Source organism: Centruroides sculpturatus, unplaced genomic scaffold, assembly GCF_000671375.1.
Source record: "Centruroides sculpturatus isolate CEXI.00-Female unplaced genomic scaffold, Cexi_2.0 scaffold645, whole genome shotgun sequence".
Taxonomy (NCBI): domain Eukaryota; kingdom Metazoa; phylum Arthropoda; class Arachnida; order Scorpiones; family Buthidae; genus Centruroides; species Centruroides sculpturatus.
Window position 1 is genome coordinate 295,422 of NW_019384838.1, and position 22,774 is coordinate 318,195.

The 22,774-nt window shown below is 28.3% G+C and overlaps 1 protein-coding gene and 1 long non-coding RNA gene across 2 annotated transcripts; one reads left to right on the forward strand and one right to left on the reverse strand.

The window, feature by feature from the left end:
- The first annotated feature begins 35 nt into the window (after positions 1 to 35).
- LOC111630252 lies at positions 36 to 2,480 on the forward strand. Its single transcript, XR_002757482.1, has 4 exons — positions 36 to 342; positions 2,001 to 2,050; positions 2,123 to 2,194; positions 2,341 to 2,480. It is a non-coding gene; the product is annotated as an uncharacterized LOC111630252 (long non-coding RNA).
- On the reverse strand, positions 1,668 to 22,659 carry LOC111630251 (DNA polymerase epsilon subunit 2-like). Its single transcript, XM_023374330.1, has 11 exons — positions 22,579 to 22,659; positions 19,197 to 19,427; positions 12,674 to 12,958; positions 12,182 to 12,206; positions 8,433 to 8,566; positions 6,418 to 6,550; positions 6,148 to 6,268; positions 5,190 to 5,304; positions 2,968 to 3,163; positions 2,719 to 2,895; positions 1,668 to 1,814 (listed from the first exon to the last, which is right to left on the reverse strand). The coding sequence occupies exons 1-11, from the start codon at positions 22,641 to 22,643 to the stop codon at positions 1,725 to 1,727; spliced, it is 1,572 nt and encodes a 523-aa protein (XP_023230098.1). The 5' UTR covers positions 22,644 to 22,659; the 3' UTR covers positions 1,668 to 1,724.
- Between the last annotated feature and the right edge of the window lie 115 nt (positions 22,660 to 22,774).

Here is a 22,774-nt window from a genome sequence, read left to right on the forward strand (position 1 = left end):
AACGTAATAATATTTTTACGTTTTTAAAAAAATTATTGAAAGTAATTTCTTTAATAGAAATCCAAACTGATGATGAATTTTTAAACTTTCTTTTCATTCTGTGACCGCTAAGAGGGCCAGTTTTGTATATTCATCGTAAATTCGGCCCATAATGCTGATGGCCAGGTGGTGAGGGACGAGGACCCTACATATCTGGCACAGATCATCATGAAAAAATTGATGAGTAGACACTCGTCCGGATTCGATTTCGAGTCCCCAAAACTGTTGAAGTCATTATTCCAGCCTCCCTTTGATCTGATGCAAGAAAACAACAGTTCATGATCATGTTGGAAAAATTTATATGTTAGTATGCAATTAAATTTGGTTCATTAAAGGTTCATCAGCAATTTGTTATGAATTTCATAGTGGACTAATTACATACGTTTTTTGTGAGTAATGTATGCATGTCTTCTATTTTCAAAGTTTACAAGTAAATTATACTTTAATTAAATGCATTTATCCAATATGTTTCATTAGCTACTAAGAATTTGATCTAAATAGATCGGATAAAATATTTGATATGCTAATTTGAAAACAATTCTAATAAAATAGTGATCATTACTTTTTAAGAACTGGATAGCAACTGCAACTCCCAAACTTATAGTTTAAACTGCTAAACCAATGTTTATTTTTCCAATTAAATCTATTTTTATGAAAGTTTTCATTACTATTGTTTATCATTAAAACTTATCCTTATTGTTGTTATTAATCCCTTTGGTATAATTATTATTATTAAACTTTTTTGTAAAATATTTTTAATGATCAGATCCACCTTCTATTGGCTCTGAGATAAAAATTGGCTCAGACAAAACTAATTGTGCAGTCTGGCTTTGCTTCTGTAATCCTATCAGCAATCCCTCCAGTGTATAAGAGAACTCAGTAGTCCTGAATATGTTGGACCCTGTCTAACCCATTGATTAAAAAAGCCTTCTTAGTGCCTACATAAGAGTAAAAAAAAATGCCCATTACATGTTTGATCATATTTTCACAAGGGCAATTACTTGAAAGGGACAAGATCTATCTCCTCTCTAAGACAGACTATCAGAAGACACTAAGATGATTAAAATTCAATAGGGTATGATGATGTCAGTCAGTTTTATTTAATCACCCATCTTTTAATAAAATTTTATTAAAAATAAACTACAAAATTATTTTAAAACTTGATACTGTATAATGTATTAATTAATGTATACAGTTAATATAATCTTTTGTTTTTGACTTAAGGTATGAAATGATAAATCTTATATAACTTTTATTTTTAAAACATATCTATGAAAAAAAATGCTTCTCTAATACCTTTGTGTTAGATCCTCACTTATTGTAAATCATTCAAAAGAATTCAACATTACTATAGCTTGTGCTTCTTGCTAGTTACAGTATAAACAAAAGCATTTTGTAAAAGAGTTACATGTAATTATTTAACATTTATCTACATTTTAGAATTAAATTATGAAACAAAGAAATGATAAAAAAAATCCAGAATTGATATTATTTCATTGATAAATTGGATGTTTATAAATAATACCATTTTATGTTAGTATTTCAAGAAATAAATTAATACTATTTAAGTAAAAACAATAATTTGTTTTAATTTCCAAGTTTATATGAAAATATTCTATACAATATTTAGATTTATAGCATTTATATAAATAAAAGACATTTGTATATACAAATATTAAAATGCATTAATCAGTCTCTGTTATTTGGCTATCTTCAACTTGTTTGCTTCCTGGCAAGTATACTTTGAAAGAAAAATTGGATCTTGGGAAAGAACCCTAATATTAAAATAAATAAATATATATTAAAATTTACTTTCAACATAAAGAATATTGTTATATTAATTTCACTAAATTTACAAAAGTTAATTTAGAAAGAATAAAATGTTTATACTATTTCAGTCAATAAATGCTTTACAAAGTAACATTCTGTTGTAATTAACTTATACTTAAATGATTTATTAGATGCTTCATCCATGATTCAAATTCAGCACCTCAAGAACTACAGTACTATGGTAAAATATTGACAGCAGATTTTCTATATATTTGTATGATAAATTTGCAAAAAATATATATAATTATCACAGAACTACAGAAACTCTGGATCCAAAGCTAATACAACAACTATATAAATCATGTTTTGAAAAAACTGTGAAAAAGTAAATTTTCTATGTATTTTTAAAACTAGAAATTCATAAAAATTTAACAAACTTAAATTTCAAAATTCTAAACCATAAGTTAATAGAATAATTAAATATGATTCTAATACAAAAATCTATTTGTATCAATCTTTTTCTGTTTCTAGAATTTTTGGAAAAGAATTCCCATTGAAAAAACATTACTTTTAACGCTATCTGCTGTCATGTGCATAACCAAAGAAGTTACAGTCTTAAATATATAATTTCTATGCAAATAACTAGTTTAGGTTTCTAAAAGTGTTTAATGCAAATGCTTAAAGAAGTAATAATTTTAAATTGTTAATTAAATATCAAGTAATTGTACATTAACATTCTGCTTTACTAATGTTTAAACAATGTCTTATTATTACAATTTAGAAAGTTGTCAAATTATATCATTTACTACTTACTATAATAAAAATTTGATTTTGTAAACTTAATTATAAAATTATTCAAATTACTAAATATTTTTAGATATTAAAACCTCTTATGTATATTTTACTTACAGGATTAAAGAATATGCAATCAGTATTTGTTACACAGTAGGGATCATATTTGTCACCACATACAATTACATCAGGAAGCGGATACAAACAAAGAGCAAAATCCCATTCCCAATAAATAGGCTGAACTACCAAAGGTAAAGGACTAAGATGAGCATTTGCTACTAAAGTTTTTGCAAACTGAAAAATAAATAGTTGAATCTTATCATATTATATCATTTAAATGAAATAAATTATTAAACAAGTGCTTACTAATGTAGGTATATCAATGTCATTTTCATGTTCCCATGGAAAATAAACACTATTTCGACACATTTTAGCAATTAGATCTTCTCGGAATATAAGGATATTCTGAGTGTAAAATCGTATTCTACAAGGATTTGTTGTAAATACAGCTTTTGGTACTTTCTTTAGAAAATCATCAAGAAATGTATTAGGTATGGCAGGCCTAAAATCAAAAAGTAGAACAAAATTTTCATTATAAAACTTAATGTTTAGAGTTTAATCATGGAAAATGAATAATAATATGTAGTAAATAAATTAAAAATTTGAAATAATTATGACATTATCTATTTCAAATTTCTATATATTTCAGTTAAAAACATTTATGTATACAATCAATTTTAAAAATACAGCAGAATCCCAATTATCCAAGATAATATGAACTGAATTCATAACAGCTTGGATTACAGAATGTTTGGTAAATTATTACATAAATTGAATTTGAATGCATAAATGTGTATATAGTTATTAAACGTAATGATTTCTATTATTGAAAACATTTTGAAGTTTATTTACTACTTTATTTTTATAGCAAATATAAACCTATGATTAAAATTAAAATTTTGTTAATTTTTTTCAAATTTCTGGTATTGTGAGAAATCACTAAAGTAAATTCTTTTTTACTTCATTAGATACTTAAAAAGTACCATACTCATTACTCAGTCAATAATTGTGAATTTTCAATCAGAAATATACTACACCGGGTTAAAGTAAACAATAAGCAATGTACCAGGAACCTGTTGCCAGTGTGCTTCTTGGTAAACAGAGTGTTATGAACGTTTTCGAACTTGACAGTTCTTCTTCAGGTAACATACGACTGTTAATCGAATGCAATTCAAATTCAATTCATATTAGAATACCATTAAGAATGCTATTGCATGGATTCATGTCGTCATTCACGCATGCGCCCCTTTGCTGGTTGTAAATTATCGTAAGTTCTTATCTACGAGCATCTGCAATGCAGTTGACAGGGTGATTTCGTCTTTGCTGTTAATACAATTATCATCTTTTAGTGTAGACATACAGATGTACAGGGCCTCTAGCCATCTAAGATGGTGTGAGGCCCTGTACATCTTTTAGTGCAGCCCATGTATGCCTACACTAAAAGATCATAATTGTATTAACAGCAAAGACAAAATCAGCCTGTCAACTGCATGGCAGGTGCTCGTAGATAAGAACTTATGATAATTTACAACCAGCAAAGGGGCGCATGCGTGAATGACGACATGAATCCATGCGATAGAACTCTTAATGGTATTCTAATATGAATTGAATTTGAACTGCATTCGATTAACAGTTGTATGCTACCTGAAGAAGAACTGTCAAGTTCGAAAACGTTTGTAACGCTCTGTTTACCGAGAAGCACACCGGCAACAGGTTCCTGTACGTTGTTTATGGTTTAATTGTGAATTTTAATTGTACTGTACTATATTATGAATTGTTAAGAATAAATACTTTTCAACAAAAACAAGAAAACACTTTAGATATGTGAAACCTTTGATAAATAAACCTAGGTTAATCAAGACCTAATGTATTATCTGTATTATCATATCTAGACTTCAAAGTTTTTGTATTAGAATAAAAAATATGATTGTAATGTTTGGTAAATTAAGCCTTTTTGTTATAAATTATGTCTATTTAACATGATTAAAATTACTCTAGATAATTAAAAAATTTTATATTTAGTAAAAATAATTCAGCACAAAAAATCTAATAAGCTTTCTTAATTAATTTCTTTCTGCTAATTTGTTTCCTTTTTCATAAAATTAAAAAAAATACTCAGTAGAAATGTTTTAAATAACAGTATTTAATATCATCCTATACTATAAAGCTATTAGCTAAGTAAAGATGATAAATCTGATGATGAGACAAATTGTCTAAAAAAAATGTTGGTTAAACTTCATTAGCTATGGTTGATTTCTTATTTACATAACAGATCGATAAACAAGCAGTAAAGTATGAAACTTCTAAAAAAAGGGGGGGTAAAAGGTAATTCAATCAATATTAAAAGTTACCCCCACTCTAATAAGTGGTTTTCTTAAAATTCACATAATTCATCCATTTAAAATGTTAAACATTTTTAACTTTAAAAATACTCATTTTACATAATCCAAGTTTCTAAAGCTTCTTATAAAATAAAATAATAACTACTGTGCATGAATATATTATTATAATTAAACACTACATAATACCTTGGAAGAATATGAGACAAAACTGGATCATTTGGACCAGGGATAAATACAAAATAGGAATTTTCAACTAGTCTTGGAAATTCACTGATAAGAGATGCCAGCTTTTTAAAACCATCTGTAAGCAAATGANTTTTTGTCTTTTATACATTCCTGATGAGAGCCTCTAAAACATGCCTGAAAATGTTCGAGCATTAAAGTTTATTTTATTGCTGGAATTAGCATTTAGGTGTCAAATTGTTTGTTTATATTGTTCCAGTTTGTGTGTGCCAGTATTTTATGTCTAACATTAAGTAAGAATGGCTTTATCAAGAGCTGCAGAAACAGCATCATATCAAGCTCAACTTGTGCATAGAAAAATAGAACTATGGATGGAATGTAGTGTATTAAGAAATTTTATAAAGATTTTATTATCATTCTAATATAAATGCCAAAATCTGTTTATGTGTATGTAAGTGAATTGTATAACTCTTACTATTTTTGTCCACTCCAGGTAAAATTTTGTTTTGTTGCTCTTCATGTTATAACAAATAGTATAAGCTACTTAATTTGTAGAAATATTAACAACGCTTCTTGAATTTCTTGAAATCTATACTGTTCTCAATTCTTCAATCTCTACTTTCTCACAAAAAGTATTCTGTCATACTTGACATGGGAATTACTAATGCATTATAATTTTTCTCTATAAAACAATGGGAAATAGGCATCCATTAGCAATTTTTTACAAGATATCTGATTTTTAGGAACAAATTATTGATGTTAGGTGAGAGATATATGTATATAAACTCAGTATAATAGTTCTATTTTTTTAATATAATTGTTAATATGTTAACTTATAAATATACTGTATGTTATCAAAATTTCTTAAAACATGTTTCTATTCAGAACTAACAATTATATAGTGTGTTTTTAATTATCAGTGAAACTATTTTACCTTTACAATAAAATGGCTTTTAATTACCTTTAGTAGTTTGAAAATGGGAATATCCTGCATGGGTTGACAGGAAATTACCCATGAATACAAAACATGTTGGTGGCATTTCAGAATAACCAGCAAATAAAACTCTAAGTTTCTGCATTACCTACAAATTCATAATAAAAATATTTTGTTTGTTTAAATTATTTAAGTAGAAAAAATATAGCAAACTTTTTTGACATAAGAAAGTTATTATATCACAAAACAAATAGAATAAAATCATTATGCAAACAAAAGATTTTTAAAGATAATTACCTGTATTTTATCCAACCATACATCAGATAAGAATACAAACATTGCATCTTGATGATTTTTTTCTAAAGCTTTTAACTTTATAAACTTATTTGCAGAAATATTTCCACATAAATTTAGACATTCAAATCTTTTCCTAAATAAATATTTACATAAAATTACAAAAAGAATTTTAACCCTTTGCTAAATATTCTTAATATCATATCTACTCGAATAATTCATACCCTTGAGAAATACACTCATCCCATTTTTTTTAGGATACTGGATTAAGAAAACTTGATCAATTCAATTTATTAAACAAATTTTAATAACTTAGGATTGTACAATAGCAACCTTCATTCTCACTGTTTTGTAAGTATAAGTATTATTTATGGTCAGTCTCATTTGTGTATTTGATTAATTTTATCCTCATTTTCATGAAATTATCATACCAAGACATTGATTATATTCATCAATTGAAAAGTACGCAAAATGTATAGTAACTGATAACTGGAAACTTCCTGGACTTTGTGAGTTTTATCACCAAATTTATTTCAAATAGACTGCATACTTAAACTATTTGTCATGATGTTTTTGGACAAAAAGTGTGCAGATTATTCAGTAAATATAAGGTATTATAAATAAGGACTCCAATTATTGTTTGAATTTTAACTTTAACTTATTACAGTAGACTCTACTTATTGTTATCACTTTTAAATCTTTCCTTAGTGATCACATGACATTCTACTATCCAATTAGAAGTAATGATCTAACGATTCCATTATTTATAATGTGTTATCACTCATCTTATTAACATACATACAATTCTCTTTTATTTTATCAATGTGAAATTAAAAAGACTTGCAATTTTATCAAAAAAATATGCCTAGGGGAAAGTATTAGATTAAAATTGGTCAGGTAAATTCTAGATATAAAAGAATAACAACAACAGACCTCTGAAGGACGTGAACTCCAATTTGAGCAACATTAAGTAAACAAAAAATTTGACACCTAAATGCTAATTCCAGCAATAAAATGAACAAATAAACTTTAATGCTCAAACGTTTTTGAGCATTAAAGTTTAATGCTCGAAAACTTTAATGCTCAAACGTTTTTGAGCATTAAAGTTTATTTGTTCATTTTAATGATGAAAGAAATCAATCAAATTCTTATTTTAATGTTTTAGATCAGGGCTTCTTAAACTTTTTTTATTCACGACCCCATTTATGATTGTGATTTTTTTTCGCGACCCCCCAAAAATATAAAATAAAAATATATAAAAATTTGCAAACACAATAATGGTGTACTACCACAGTTCACTCTTGTGTTACAATGGAACAGAGACAACTGAATACACTGAAAAGCAACAACACTACAAAGAAATATTATATTTTTAATTGTGTTGGGATTGTCACCTGTGAATATTTTAAACTGTTTTACATATTTGTGCAGAGGCATAGCCTCTAAAGAAAGGTTGTCTCTGCAATGGAAATAGTTGTTCCTGGTGATTGGAAATGGCAAGCAAAATTGGACTCGTATCCAGCTGTATTTTACTTTTTATTAAATNAGTTTATATTATGTTTTTCAAAACAAAGATTGTTTTTCAAAACAAAGATTGACAGGCCTGAGCCTGTCAATCTTTGTTTTGTTTTCATAACTAACAATGTCAAGTTTTTGACAGTGTTGATGAGAAAGTGTAATATGAATGAACACTTATTTAAGTTCTATGTAACATATTATGTAATAAATTTTGTGATTTGGTTTCTTCTCTGTACTACATTTGTTATAAATTGCAATAATAGATTAAATATACTATTTTTCCTATCTGTTGAGTGTTTTTAGTTTTCTAGATGATGCAATTTTCATGGCTGCTACTGTAAATAATTGTTCCTCAAGTTTTCAAGTTATTTCTAACTTAGAAAATATCATAAATTAAACTGTTAATTAAAATAAAATTTTTAAACTAAAACTGTAATTATATCTTATAATATTTATATTAAATAGTTATTATTAAAACCTGAAAAGTAAAAATATCCTACAGAGTAGTCTGCGAAGTTTCAGGAGGTGGAAACCCTAATGCTGAAACATGAAAAATGCTATCTTCACAATATCCTTCAGCAAGAACAAAGCAGTTTTCAGTGAAAAGTCCACCTTTATAAATATATTTATTAATTAAGGAAAAAGTGTTTATGATAAAATGAATAGCTTATATTAATATTTTAATAAAATAACACTAAACATGTAAATTCTAATGTATATAAATTACTATATTAAATCAAAGAAATAAAACATGATATATACTAAAAAAAAAATACTGAATTTGGAAGCTATTGAAAAGTACTAATTTTTTCTTTATCAACTAAACATTTTTTAAATAAATCATTTATTTTGAATTATATAATAAGGTAAAGTTAATCACTTCAAAAATGTTAAATTAAAAAAAAATACATATATTTTTGATTTAAGGGAAATGTTGATAAATGAATGCTTTTATAATATGAAAAAGTTATCAAAGACAATAATAAAATCTAATATTTAATTACATTTCACTCTTTTTCTTTGTTTCTAAGAACAAACAAAAAAAAAACCTAAAAGAGCACTAACAAAAGTTAAGGATATTAAAAAAGCATTTTAAAAATTCTTATCTGGATTAGTATATAGTGATAATGAAAGTAACAGTTACATATAGAATTAATAAATTGTTACTCATAAAATTCATGTAATCTGTTCTTCATAATTATTAATGATATAATCTGGCAAGCAGGGAGGTTATTTCCTTTGGTTCTCTAATTTCAATCTAAGTAGTAGCTGCTGTATGTATGGTATATACAAGTATATAAAAATAAATTCCAAATTGTCCATAATCTTAAAGATTTTATAAGTATGAGGAAAAAGAAACCATTAAACCTATGTAATATGTCATAACAAACCAATACATGTCAGTTAACATAACTTTTGGTGTTTATTTTATATAGAGTGTTGAACATAAAATCAGCCCATTCACTGGAAACAATACAAATATAGGGAAAGGATACTTGTTAAGAACTTTCAGAAAATGCTGAAAGTGATATCCTTGTGCATCTATATATCTTTGTGTAAGTGTAATCATGTTCAGACTGAAACCTACATAAAACATTGATATTGATAGCTTTAATGTTTCTACAAATGCTTTCCTTCAATCTGTTTATAGTTCAGGAATTGAATAGTTGAATAGTTCAGGAGTCTCATACATTTTCTCTTTTAAATATCCACCAATAAAATTTACATTACTAATATTTCATTACCTCAGTTAAGCTGATTTTAAGTGGGACACCCTGTACATAGACTAGAAAAATGTCAATTTTTCTTCATAAATGCTCAAATATATAATGTCAGATAATGTCTATGACTGACTTAATACAAATCATGAGAACATTCTAGAAAATAATATACAGTATATCTTATTGTTATTAAAGAGTTTCATGGAAGAACAGGAAAATATAAAATGCATCATCACATCAATAAGTAATATTCAGGAACAAAAATGTGAAGAAAACTGATTATGAGTTGCCTTTATAAAAATTAATAACTAAGATGTCTCATTAATTAATTAATAACAGTCTCATTTAATATTAAAAATATTTTAATATGCAATTGCAACTGTAAAAAAGTTTTTTATTACAAAATCAATTTTAATATTATTTTTGTATTTAAATGTAATTACCAGTGATGAAATTATCAGAAAGCATTTCAACAATATTCAGAAAATAGCTTTTTAAAATAACAAAGTTTATAATGTTTGAAATTTTGTGTGTCAAAAAATACAAACATTTTAAATATTAAATTACATTATAACATTATTCATGTTTACATATCTACAGTATATTCTTTACATTTTTATTTATTAATCATTTTTAATAAGTTGAAAAAGCTTTCAATTCACACATATACATATATAAATACTTTTTTTAAATTTTATTCTTTAAATAGTTTGTCCATTTATAAATGACACTGTTAATGCAGCCTGCTACAAAAAACATCTTATCTACCAAGTTAATTCCAACAATCAAGGAACAATTTTGTAACACAAAAACTTCTGCATATATCAGGACAAATCTCACCATGTCACTAAGCCAGGATAGTGAATAAAGTTCTACATTTGTTAACATTATTGTCACTTAATCTAACACACAAATTGTTTAGATAAAAAAATTCCTAAATTACAAAAAACCCAGATTATATGCCTAAGCTGGTATAGGTAATAGTTCTGATCTCAACCTTATTGAGAACTGCCAGAATATTTTGAGCATAAAAATTATAAAGAGATGTGAAAATAAGCAGCAGCTGAAAGTGTGTATTAGAAGAGTTTGATATCACAAACTTGGTATAGAATANTAATATAAGAAGTTCCATAATATATTTTTTATGTTGATTTTTTAATACTCAACTGCTTCTTGTCTCTATTTAGATCTTTGGAAATAGGCACAGAATTGCCATGGAGAAATTATACAGGAATCCTATTGATTGTTTAAATAGACTTTATTATATGAAAATGAAATTCATTTCAGACTGTTCATCCCTCTTCAGTCCTTATATATATCTGATGAAATTACACATTAAATTGTGTTAAAATTAACAACTATTTACTATCCTAAACATGTATAAAACTCACAAAAAATTAATTACATGAAATGATATATTGGTAACAGCTCGAGTAACCAAACTTTTTAGAACAAAGGAGGTAAAACTAGTAAAACTAAAATAAATTTAGAAAATAAATAATAATTTATTTATTTTTTAATCTCATTTTTTACAAGTTTTATGCTTGTGTAGGATAATAAACAGTTGCTAATTTTACCACAATTTATTCTTTAGTTTTATCAAATATGTATAAGGACTGAAGAGAAATGAACAGCCCAAACAAACTGCATTTCCTTTTCATACAATAAAGTCTACATAATCAATCAATAAGTTCTCCATAGCAATTCTGTGTCATGTCTTATTTTTTCTTCTATTTTTGTACAACAAATCTAAATTCATATCAATATTCTATATAACTTGACATACTACTTTCATGGTTATGAGTATAACTGGATAATGAAAGTACAAACTTCTTCACAATTGTAAAGCACTATATGGTATGTGTATACAGGGTATCCAGAAAGAGTGAGTGCAGTTTAGAAGTAAAATAAATTAAAAATAAAAAATGTTCAAAGAAAGTTTTGTTTTTATTTTCAATCTATGGTTATTGGAAAATTATGTTATCTAAATGGCATCCATTATGCTCCTGGCACTCTTCTAATCTTGAGCGAAGATTTTTCAGTACACATTGACACAAAGCCTGAGATACCAATGCCATTTCTGCTGTGATATTCTGCTTTAATTGAGTTAATGTCCTCAGCTTATTTTCATACACCCTCTCTTTAAGAAGTCCTCATAAGAAATAGTCCAGAGGACTCAGGTCTGGACTGCTTGGTGGCCAGTTAACATCACCTCTTTGCGAAATCAGCTTATTGGAGAATAAATAACTCCTTTACGCCTTCAATTGATTCATTTGACATGTGACGACTGGTGCCATATTGTTGAAACCATGAATCAATTGAAGCCGTAAAGTAGTTATTTATCCCCAATAAGCTGATTTCGCAAAGAGGTGATGTTAACTGGCCACCATGTAGTCCAGACCTGAGTCCTCTGGACTATTTATTATGAGGATTTATTAAATAGAGGGTGTACAAAAATAAGCTGAGGACATTAACTCAATTAAAGCAGAATATCACAGCAGAAATGGCATCAGTATCTCAGGCTTTGTGTCAATGTGTACTGAAAAATCTTCGCTCAAGATTAGAAGAGTGCCAGGAGCATAACGGATGCCATTTAGACAACATAATTTTTAGTAAATAATTTCCAATAACCATAGATTGAAAATAAAAACAAAACTTTCTTTGAGCATTTTTTATTTTTAATTTATTTTACTTTTAAACCACACTTACCCTTTCTGGACACCCTGTATATATATTATGTCAAATGTTCTTGTGATAACTCAATATTAATAAGCATTATTAAAAATATTAATTAAAATTTATATCTATGAGCAACTGTATTAATACTAATACTGCATTCAACTTATCTTACATATATGTGTGATATATAGCAAAAGAAGAGAAACAGATTTCAGCATTAACATAATAAAAAAACCAATCATCAAAAAATTAAAATTGATTAATAAAAATCTTAAAAATACTTTTAATAGTTTAAAAGTATATTTAATTAATAATTTTAAAAAATAGTTTAAAAATAATACAGAAAATGACTTACCTCTTTCAACTGAGTCAACATGCCCAAAACCAATAAATTTCCCTGTTTAGCAGTAGTGCCTAATAAATATTCTACAGATTTTAAAGAAAATGACTGTGAATGGGAAGAACCATTATTTTCAAACACTGGTGCCATAAACAACTGATGACTTATTGTTCTTTGATGTATCAATTTATATCTTTCTATAAAAATACTACTCTTTGAATCAGCATCCCCATAGAGTTTAGGTCCATTTGATGTTGATCGTGGAAAAAATTTCTTTTTTTCAGAACTATATGAATTAAGTTTAGTAAAAAAAAAACTTTCCAAAAAGTACATTTTAACATAAAATATTACTAATGTTGTTAAAAAAATTCTAATAGCAATTTAAAAAAAAATAATTACAGATTAATTACATGTTAGATAGGAATTAAAATTATTTAAATATCAAGTAATGATTCTAGCTTTTAACAGCCAAGTTTTAAAACCTTTATTGTTATTAAATGAATTACTAATTGTAGGTTTAATAAATTTCTTTTACAGAACTTTAGTCAATATGTATTTTGATATAATGACATTTTTTGAAATAAAATAATGTCATTGCTTTCTTGTATATAAGTATTTTAAGAGAGCTACAAACCTTAATTGGAAAACTTATATTTTATGGAAATATTAGTATTATTTTGAACAAAAATTTATTTTTATCACTTAACTAGTGTTTCTTTTTCTCAAAAATTACAAAAGACATATATCTAATTGGCTTATTAATCTATGGCATTAGAATTTGCAATGTATGTTTTAACCTATGTTTTTAGAAACTTTGATGTCAAATGTTTGAGAGTTTGTCTTAAATTGCATTTCAGAATATAATATCGTTGATGAATTTAGACATATCACATAATGTCTTGATGGATTTATTGTCATTTGCAAAGAGATATGAGTAAAATAATGATAATAATAAATGGGTTTGTAAAACAAGATGCAAAAACTTATGTCTAGAATGATTGCTCAAAACTTGATATGTTTTATTTTGTGGTAACTACATATTAGTTGAGACATTTTAAATCAAATCAAATTATATTATTTTTATTTCAACTGCAATAGAAGTTTTTCAAAACAAAATGCAACTCAGGAAAGTTTTTGCTTAGCTTTCATTGTAAATAACATCCTGTTAATAACTGGCATTTCAGAAGCTGCCTCATCATTATCAGGTACAGAGAATCAGTATGCACTAATGGACTCATAAATCAATAAATTCAAAAATGTGATCCTCATAAAGTACTGTAAACATGAAAATACAATGCTTTTCAAAAAATGTTTATTTCTGCTTAAAAAATTAACTTTTTGCAGCTGATTTTGGATAAAAGATGCACAATATACTCAAAAGCTAACTTTTTTTGGGTTTTGAGATCTTGAAAATTGGGTGCACATTATATTCAATGGCACATTAGAATCAAGAAAATACTATTATGGAAGTTAACAGAGTTGAAAAAAGAGAATTCCAGATTCATAAAAACTGGTCATTTCTGACTATCGATCAGGAAAGAACTGAAGTACAAATTGCATTTGGTCAAAACATGGTACAGGAAATCCTAGTTATTTCAAAATTTAAGGCACAAAATAATTGCAACTTTAAATGATCAAGTTTTGAATTATCCAAGATTTACATATTTTTGTACAATATGCAAATGCCATGTAATTGATTTAATTTATTAAGCAAACAGAATAAGAATACGCTCACAGAATGCTATTTTCATTAATTAATAATAATAATATAAACTGTAGGTAAAACAGCATATGTCCAGTTAGAACCTCACAAGTGGCCAGATAGGTTATATAAAAAGTAAAGCACAATTCTTTGAAATGTAGCCCAAATTATTTTTAAAGTGGCCCATGAAGTAGTAAGTTGTTCAAATGTAGTAGCCTAGAGCCTACAAATATCTCAATCTGCAATTTGTAACCCAATCTTTCAATCCTGAATACCAGCCATATTTTATGAGATAAGAGGAAAAAAAAACAGGTAGTCCATGTATAAGGTGATATCTGAAAATGTGTTACTATAAAAGTACCAGATTAGTTAACTGCACAACACACCAGAATGAATATATAAAAAGCATGACTCAAATTAACCAATTAACCAGAGTGCCTATGATTAACATTTGCGAACGTTTTCATAGCCCCATTTGGGCTATGAAAACGTTTGCAAATTTTAATCAGGCTTCTTTTTTATTCAAAACAAGCTGGCAGTTAACATTCAAATATAAAACAAATGGTAATCAATTTGGGATACCATACACCCATGTGTTCTCCTTAAGATGTTTAAATAATATTGAACAATACAATGAGTTTGAATGTGCATGCATTCCACTTTAAATATGATTGCAAATTAATTATTATTGTCTAGTAGAACCTGTCACACCAGGAGGGAGATTTTAGGGAGGAGATAGATTCATGGTTTCAATAATATGGCACCACTTGTCACACATCAAATGAATCAATTGAAGGCATAAAGGAGTTATTTATTCCCCAATAAGCTGATTTCGCAAAGAGGTGATGTTAACTGGCCACCACGCACCTGTCACACCAGGAAGAGGTTTTAGGGAGGAGGAGAAGGCTGGTCTAGTAGAACCTGCCATGCCTTTCGATGGCATTGCAGGTTCTACCAGACCAGCCTTCCCAAACTGTGTGCCGCGAAACCCTGGGGCGTCATGGCGCTATCATAGGGAAGTCGTGACACGATATCCACCGATCGCCTGTATGCTACGTAATGAGTGAGTGCGCGGTGCATGCGTCTCATCACCCTGCTCCTCCAATTTCCCGCTCTTTCGTTCAGTCTTTTATTTTGGTCGATTACAAACATTGATGAATCAGTGTTTTGATTTCAAGTGTGTTGTATTTAAATTGCACATTGTAAAATGGATAACTTTATTCAAATAAATACAGTAGAACCTCGATTATCCGGACTAATTGGGGATGAAGGTAGTCCGGATAAGGAAAAATCCGGATAATCGAAACAAACACTTTGTCTTTTAATGATAATACAAGACGTTCTCTTTTCGATGACATACCGGTTGTAATATTAAAAGTAAATACTGTATTTAAATCGTGATCAAATTTTCAAGATACAAACGTTCGTATTAAATTTGGACTACTGCTGGCCAACGCTAACAGACTACCTATTGTTTAAAAGGCCCTCTGGTGGCGCAAGAAGACGGATTTTATAAAATAAAAAGCAGTCGAAACTACACTTTTATGAATAAAAATTTGACAAACTATTTATCGTTTTATGACGAGTAAAATTTTTTCGTCGCGTTCGCGGCTTTTAAGTAATGCATAAACCTTCGAGGCGCGAGGCCCTTCAAACCGCCAGGCATAGGCGGTGGCCCACGTCGTCCATGCCTTACGCCGCCCTTGGTCATAGAAATGATGTAATTTGAATATAAATTATTTATAAATACGTATGTCAAGTTATATTTTTATTACTACGTAAAATATATTTAAGAGTTTACGACCACTGTGTGGGTGAGACGTTGTTGAAACAAAAAAAGTTGTGCATTCCATCACGTACATAAACAGTGCCGTAATTCGCCAAGTGCAAATCAGCAAATTCGTAAAATTTTTGTTTATTTTGAACAATCCGGATAATCGAAAATCCGGATAATGGAGGTCCGGATAATGGAGGTTCTACTGTACATGTTGAAGACTCAGGAAAGAGTACAAAGGAAACTGTAGAAAAATGAAAAAAGTACAGAAAATATGATGACCAATATTTAGATTTTGGATTTACATACGTTAGCAAAGGAAATGTGGAACTATCCCCAATGTGTTGTTTGTCATAAGGTGCTGGCAGCTGAAAGTATGCTTCCTAATATATTGAAACGTCATTTAGAAACAATTCACAGTAATTTACAAGGAAAACCATGAGATTTTTTTTCAAGAAAATTGCGAGAACTGAAACATCAGTCAACATCCTTTTTTCCAGAGCATCTATTCCTTCCAAAGCACTGCTTGCCTCTTATAAGGTCGCTCACCGTATTGCCAAATGCAAGAAACCACACACAATTGCTGAAGATCTTATTTTACCTGCAGCAATTGATATGGTATCAGTGATGATTGGAGAATCGGCGGCTAAAGAAATAAAAAATATTCCTCTTTCTAACAATACGATTAGTCGTCGCATTCATGACATAGCTGAAGACATTAATGAGCAAACTGTGGAAAAACTTTCTGGTTTATTTGCCATTCAACTGGATGAAGCGGCAGACAGTAATAACAACGCTCAATTAATATGTTACGTGCAGTACATGGAAGAAGCAAATATATGTGAGGACTTGTTATTTTGCAAAGAAATGACTGATACTGGGAAGGCTAGTAATTTGTTTGCGATCATAGATTCATACATGAAAGAAAATAACATTCAATGGGATAACTGTGTCGGTGTGTGTACGGATGGAGCTCACATGATGTCAGGGCAGTATGGAGGACTTCAAGCTCTCATTAAAACTAAGGCACCAAATGCAAAATGGACACATTGCATCATTCATAGGGAGGCCCTGGCTACAAAAAATATTTCACCTGAATTAAATCTTGTGATTGATATAATTATTAAAGTGGTAAACTTTATAAAAACAAGACCCGTGAAGGCAAGATTTTTCCGAAAGCTTTGTGAAGTTTTGGGTGCCGAACATACACCTTTACTTTATTACTGTAACTCTCGTTGGTTGTCAAGAGGTAACGTACTCTCACATGTATATGAATTAAAACATGAGTTGTACATGTATTTATTGATAGAATCGTATCGTGACGCAGAAAAGTTTAAAGATACTGACTTCTTAATAAAACTGGCATATCTTTGCCAGTTTGAGAAATTAAATGTCCTTAATAATCGCTGCAGGGGAAACAAAACGCATATACTGCAACTGGCTGATAAAATTGCAGCATTTAAAAAAAGTTGCTGTTGTGGGAAAGAAAAATAGAAGAGGAGCAAGGAAATACTGACTGTTTATCTGTTTTAAATGGCTTTCTGCAAGAAAAATCTATTCAAAATCTGGAGCCAAGTTTGCACTCAATATTTATCCAACACTTATCAACACTAAGCACCCATTCTGATACATATTTTCCAAAGAATCTAGATCAATATGACTGGATTAGAGACCCATTCCAATCGATCCCACTCCCATCTACACTTTCAACAGTCGAAGAAGAACAGCTGTTAGAACTATCTTGTGATATGAGCCTAAAACTACAATTCGATAAAGACAAACTATTTCAATTTTGGAGCAATGTATCCCAAGAATATCCTACTATCAGTACTACAACTTTGAAGGTTCTTTTACCATTTACTATGTCATACTTGTGTGAAACTGGTTTTTCTGCAGTTGCAGTAATCAGGTCACAAATAAATTTAGAAAAAGAAATGAGAGTAGCGATTTCAAAACTTCAACCCCGATTATTAAGATTCTATATTCTTTGGAGTTTTCTTTGAATAATGAAGTAATTTTAATGTCTGTTAGAGCTACATGCAGGTATCTTCTTTTAGAAGGGCGTCGCAAAAAAATTACAGCCAGTAAAGGAAGTCACAGTATAAAAAAGATTGGGAACTCCTGTGCTAGACAATAATATTTAATTTGCATTCATATTTAAAGTGGAATTCATGCGCATTTGAACTCATTGTATTGTTCAATATTATTTAAACATCTTAAGGAGAACGCATGCATGTATGGTATCCCAAATCGATTACCATGTTAACTGCCAGCTTGTTATGAATAAAAAAGAAGCCCGAGGAAGAGTCCAGAAGGGGCTACAAAAACATTCGCAAATGTTAATTACATAGACACTCCGGTTAATTGGTTAATGCGAGTCACACTTTTTATATGTACCAGATTAGAGTTGTTCTTGGTCTATTATTCTCTTATAGCTTGGAGGCACTTCAATCTAAACAAACAAGTTAACATATGCATAAGACAGTTCAGACAGAATTATCAATTTTCAAATTTTGAAAGTAGTCATATTTCAAACTAACTGACTTCCTTAACATATATAGTACATCTCTATATTCCTGGCTGGGACAAAAACACAGTTACAAACTAACAAAATTTCAAAGTATCTGAGTTTGAATTAACAAGGATTTCCTATATGTGCATAAATTAAGTTCTGACCAGTTATTGAGCCATGTTTGTCTAATGCTTATGATCTTTTATATTGGTTAATCACATTTTCAGTTGAAATAGAGTCTAACGTGTGTAGTTTAATGCAAACTTAAAGTGTCATACAAAACTAATAATATTCATATGAAAATTTAAACTACAATGACATGTATCACTAAAAAATTGACATAACATGTTCTGACCTAACCTACAAAATTATTTTCATTCTTTTTTATCAGTTTTTAAAAATTATATGATAATGAGTTCCATGAATATTATTATCTATTAATATAATCTCATTATAAATTCATTTTATAATAAATTGATTTATAAAAATAGTTTAATAATTTTTTATTTTATACAATATTCAAATGAAACACTTACTCATATATGAAGGCAGGAAAAGAAAATGCATCAATAACACTAAAATAATCTTTTTGTCCATCTTCATCAATATCTGAACATTCTTTTATGGCTAACTCAACTAATTCTTTTGTAACAAACTCTGCATCCAATGGCTGTCTCTGAATTATAGTAATAATTTTTTCTAAACATTTCAAAATATCTTTTTCTTCAAAATCTTTTAAGAATTCAGTAAGGTATTTACTAGCTTCACTGAAATTAGATAATAAAACATTAATAATAAATTAATAAAATATAAAATTTCAATAGAATTTCAAATGTAAAAAGATATAGTTACATAAAAATTGAAAATAAATATAAATTTAGGTTAGCAGAATAATTGTGTAGATAAAATTATATTTTAAAAATATAAAAAATAAGTGAGATCCTCACAGGAACCATGTAATACAGTTAAAGCAATGCAAAGTTAAATTCATAATTTGAAGGCCATATGACAGAGAAATTAAGGTATCAGCTTGCCATTTAATGGTATTTTTCTTCTTTGCTTTTTCCATGTATAAACATGGAAAAAATCAAAGTGGGGTTAGCATTCCATCTTTAATCTGATGGTGTTTAATTTACTGAAAATAAACACCATCAAACTGAGATTCTTAACTTTGATCTAGCATCTGTTGTCACTCTATTGTAACAAATATAAAATTTAATTAATAATTTAATAATTAATCAGGGGAAAAATACTTCTTTATTTCATTTAAGTATAACCAATCATCAGTACCAGGTTATTTTGCATCCTATGCAAAGTTTACATGTGTTTCCCTTATTTCACTAGTTGAATATTTTTAAAAATGAAATTTTAAATATAAAAAATAAAAATTATTTGGGCATGCTTTACTAATAATAAAGTAATATACAATATGTAATCCTTCTAAAAACAATCTTTTTTATTTTCTTTTTTAATTAATTCATTTACAAAAAAAATACTGAAATTTAATATTTTAAAATATTTATCTTAACTGAATTTTAAACAGCAGTAAATTCAAATAATTTCGGTAAGGTATAAAAAAGAGCCAAGAGTTTAATAGTAAAATAGTGTGATGTATGAGGGATAAGGAAAATGAATTGACATCTAAATCATATATCACTATTTAATTTAACATTTTAGTGAATTATAAATAAAGCATAGCTTGAAATTTTGTGCCCCTTCATAGCTTTCACTCTAGCCAGCTGCCTAGTTTGCCTAAATAGTAGTGCCAGCCCTGCCAGTAACAAGCTTGTGATTGATTATAAATTACATCCACAAAAGGAATTTTTTTCGTTGTTAAATAAATCAAAATGCAAGAAGCCAGCAAATATCACGTCATGGGTTTTGGGCACCATATTATTATTATCTGTATTAAATGCATATTTCATGTAACCAATCATTTAAATTTACCATAAAGGAATGTTTTCATCCTTTATAAGGACAGCTTTACCTTTGAAAGTTTAATTTAGTTTGAACAGTGACTGATATTCGTCAAGAAGCTGAAGCTGTCCTAAAGTATGAAAACGTTTCTCTGTGGTAAATTTAAATGATTGGTTATCTGAAATAAGCATTTAACACAGATAAGAAACCAGCATCCAATCAATGAGAAATATCATATTAATTTATATACTGATTTTTAATATCATAGGATTGTCCTTACAGTTAACTGGCATATACTTCTCAATTAAGACTAGGATCAATATTTTTAGTAGTGAGTCAAAATGTCACAGTTTGCTGAAAAATATTTTCTCTTTTGTGAGATCATATTAAACTTTCTACATCCCAATCTTCTAAATACTCTGACAAGAGAATCATTATCTCAGAGCAGCAGCTGTTTCACATACCTTTTAATAATATTTCATTTTAATGATTTGGTACTATTTTGTACTGAAATCATTAAAATCAAAAAAATAGAAAGCTAAAATGTTGAATTAAACTTATTCATTACAGGAAAAACATAATTAGAACATTTTAATGTTTGTCCTAATTCTAAAGGATTCTTTAAGTCTTGAATAAATTTTTGCTCTGCCCAAGTAATCCCAGATGATAGCACAAAGGACTATTTGTGGATTATTTGTGGACTATTTCAAAGAACAATCCTTTATTTTCATTTTTTAAAGTTTGTATTGTTTGTATTCATAATGGCAGTGGTGGACTTTTGCACAGGTGTATTCCTTTTCTTATGCCCTTTCTCATAAAACACTATGATTTACCATTAAATATTTTAAATTCTAAATTAAACAAAAATGTGCAAATATTTAAAGTCACTATGAAAACTAATTTTTAAATCAAGATCTAAAAAATATAATGTTTAATTATTAACCAAAATAATATCATTCAATTTTAGTTTTTTGGAGTGGAAAGGGGTGGAATAAAAGTTGAAAAATGGTAGCATTAATCATTTTTAAGTGTCCATTAATCCAGTCATTGAAATCTGATAACCTTAGGTAAAGCATAAATTTATGTAGAACTTCATTTTATGCAATACATGCTTATACACAATTGTGTAAGCACATGCATGAAACAAAACCATACTTTATATATATTTTATACTATCATATAATAATGATTAGCAATAATACAGTATTAATTGATCAAGCTTTTAGCAAGATTTCTGCAGTTATAACCTATTGAAATTAGATACCTGTCAAGATCATTAGCAAAACTTTCCCAAAACAATCTGGACTTATCCAGTCTTTCGAAACTGATTTTACACAGAATAATGAAAAAAATCAAATCTGTCAAAAGGCAGTAGATCAATGGATGAGTTTGGCAAACTCAACAGTTCTGGAGCTATTGAGTACTTTTCTGCCAAACACCCTTTACAGTAGCACTGTTTTGGAACGTGTTTGCTATTTTGATGTCACATTTAGTAGCGTCTTTTATGATACCTATCACTACCTGAAACTGACCAATGGTAGCTGCTTTTTGTTCCAGCGCATAGTCACTCATCGTTTGACTGATGTAACAGTTACCGACTGAAACACATTTGCTCAGTTAGAACTGTTGACTCTAATGAACGCAGCCAATGTCTTAATACAGTACTCAGTACTTTCTTCATCTGAAATGAAGCTAGCATCTTAAGAACCTGAAATCGTCATCTATTTACTTAATACTAAGTTCAATTAGTAAAGTTTTCAGTATATTTGTACTATTTATTTATTATTATCGGTATATTTCTTACTAGTTGTTAACTTTCTAACAAGCATATTTTGTTCTCGTATTTCTTGTTTTTTTATGACACGTGTTCTCATGACTTGATATTAAACAAGCTTGACAACCTTTAAAAAGTAATATTATTTTATATTCTGTCTGAAATTACTGCACGATACAATAATTCTCATAAAATAAAATTAAATTAAATCAGAAAAGTAGGATTACCTCCTCAAAATTAGCCCATTGAGTTGAAAAAATTTAAGAACACGACTTCTCACGTTCAAGGCCATGTTGTCGTTGTCTAAATTTTCCCGCCATTTAGAAAGATTATTTTCGAAATTTAAATATGGTTATACAAACTTACATAAAATATTTATAAACTGTAAATTTATTGCTTAATATTTTTCTAAAGTTATTAATT

What these genes read in the sequence shown, in the direction of transcription:
- LOC111630251 (XM_023374330.1), bottom strand. Translation starts at nt 22,643, where the DNA reads ATGGCCTTGAACGTGAGAAGTCGTGTTCTTAAATTTTTTCAACTCAAT. An exon ending in TTTCCTGCCTTCATATATGA is followed by an intron (nt 12,959 to 19,196) that starts GTAAGTGTTTCA and finishes TAATTCATATAG; the next exon opens with TTCTGAAAAAAAGAAATTTT. An exon ending in CCATTTTCAAACTACTAAAG is followed by an intron (nt 5,305 to 6,147) that starts GTAATTAAAAGC and finishes ATTTGCTTACAG; the next exon opens with ATGGTTTTAAAAAGCTGGCA.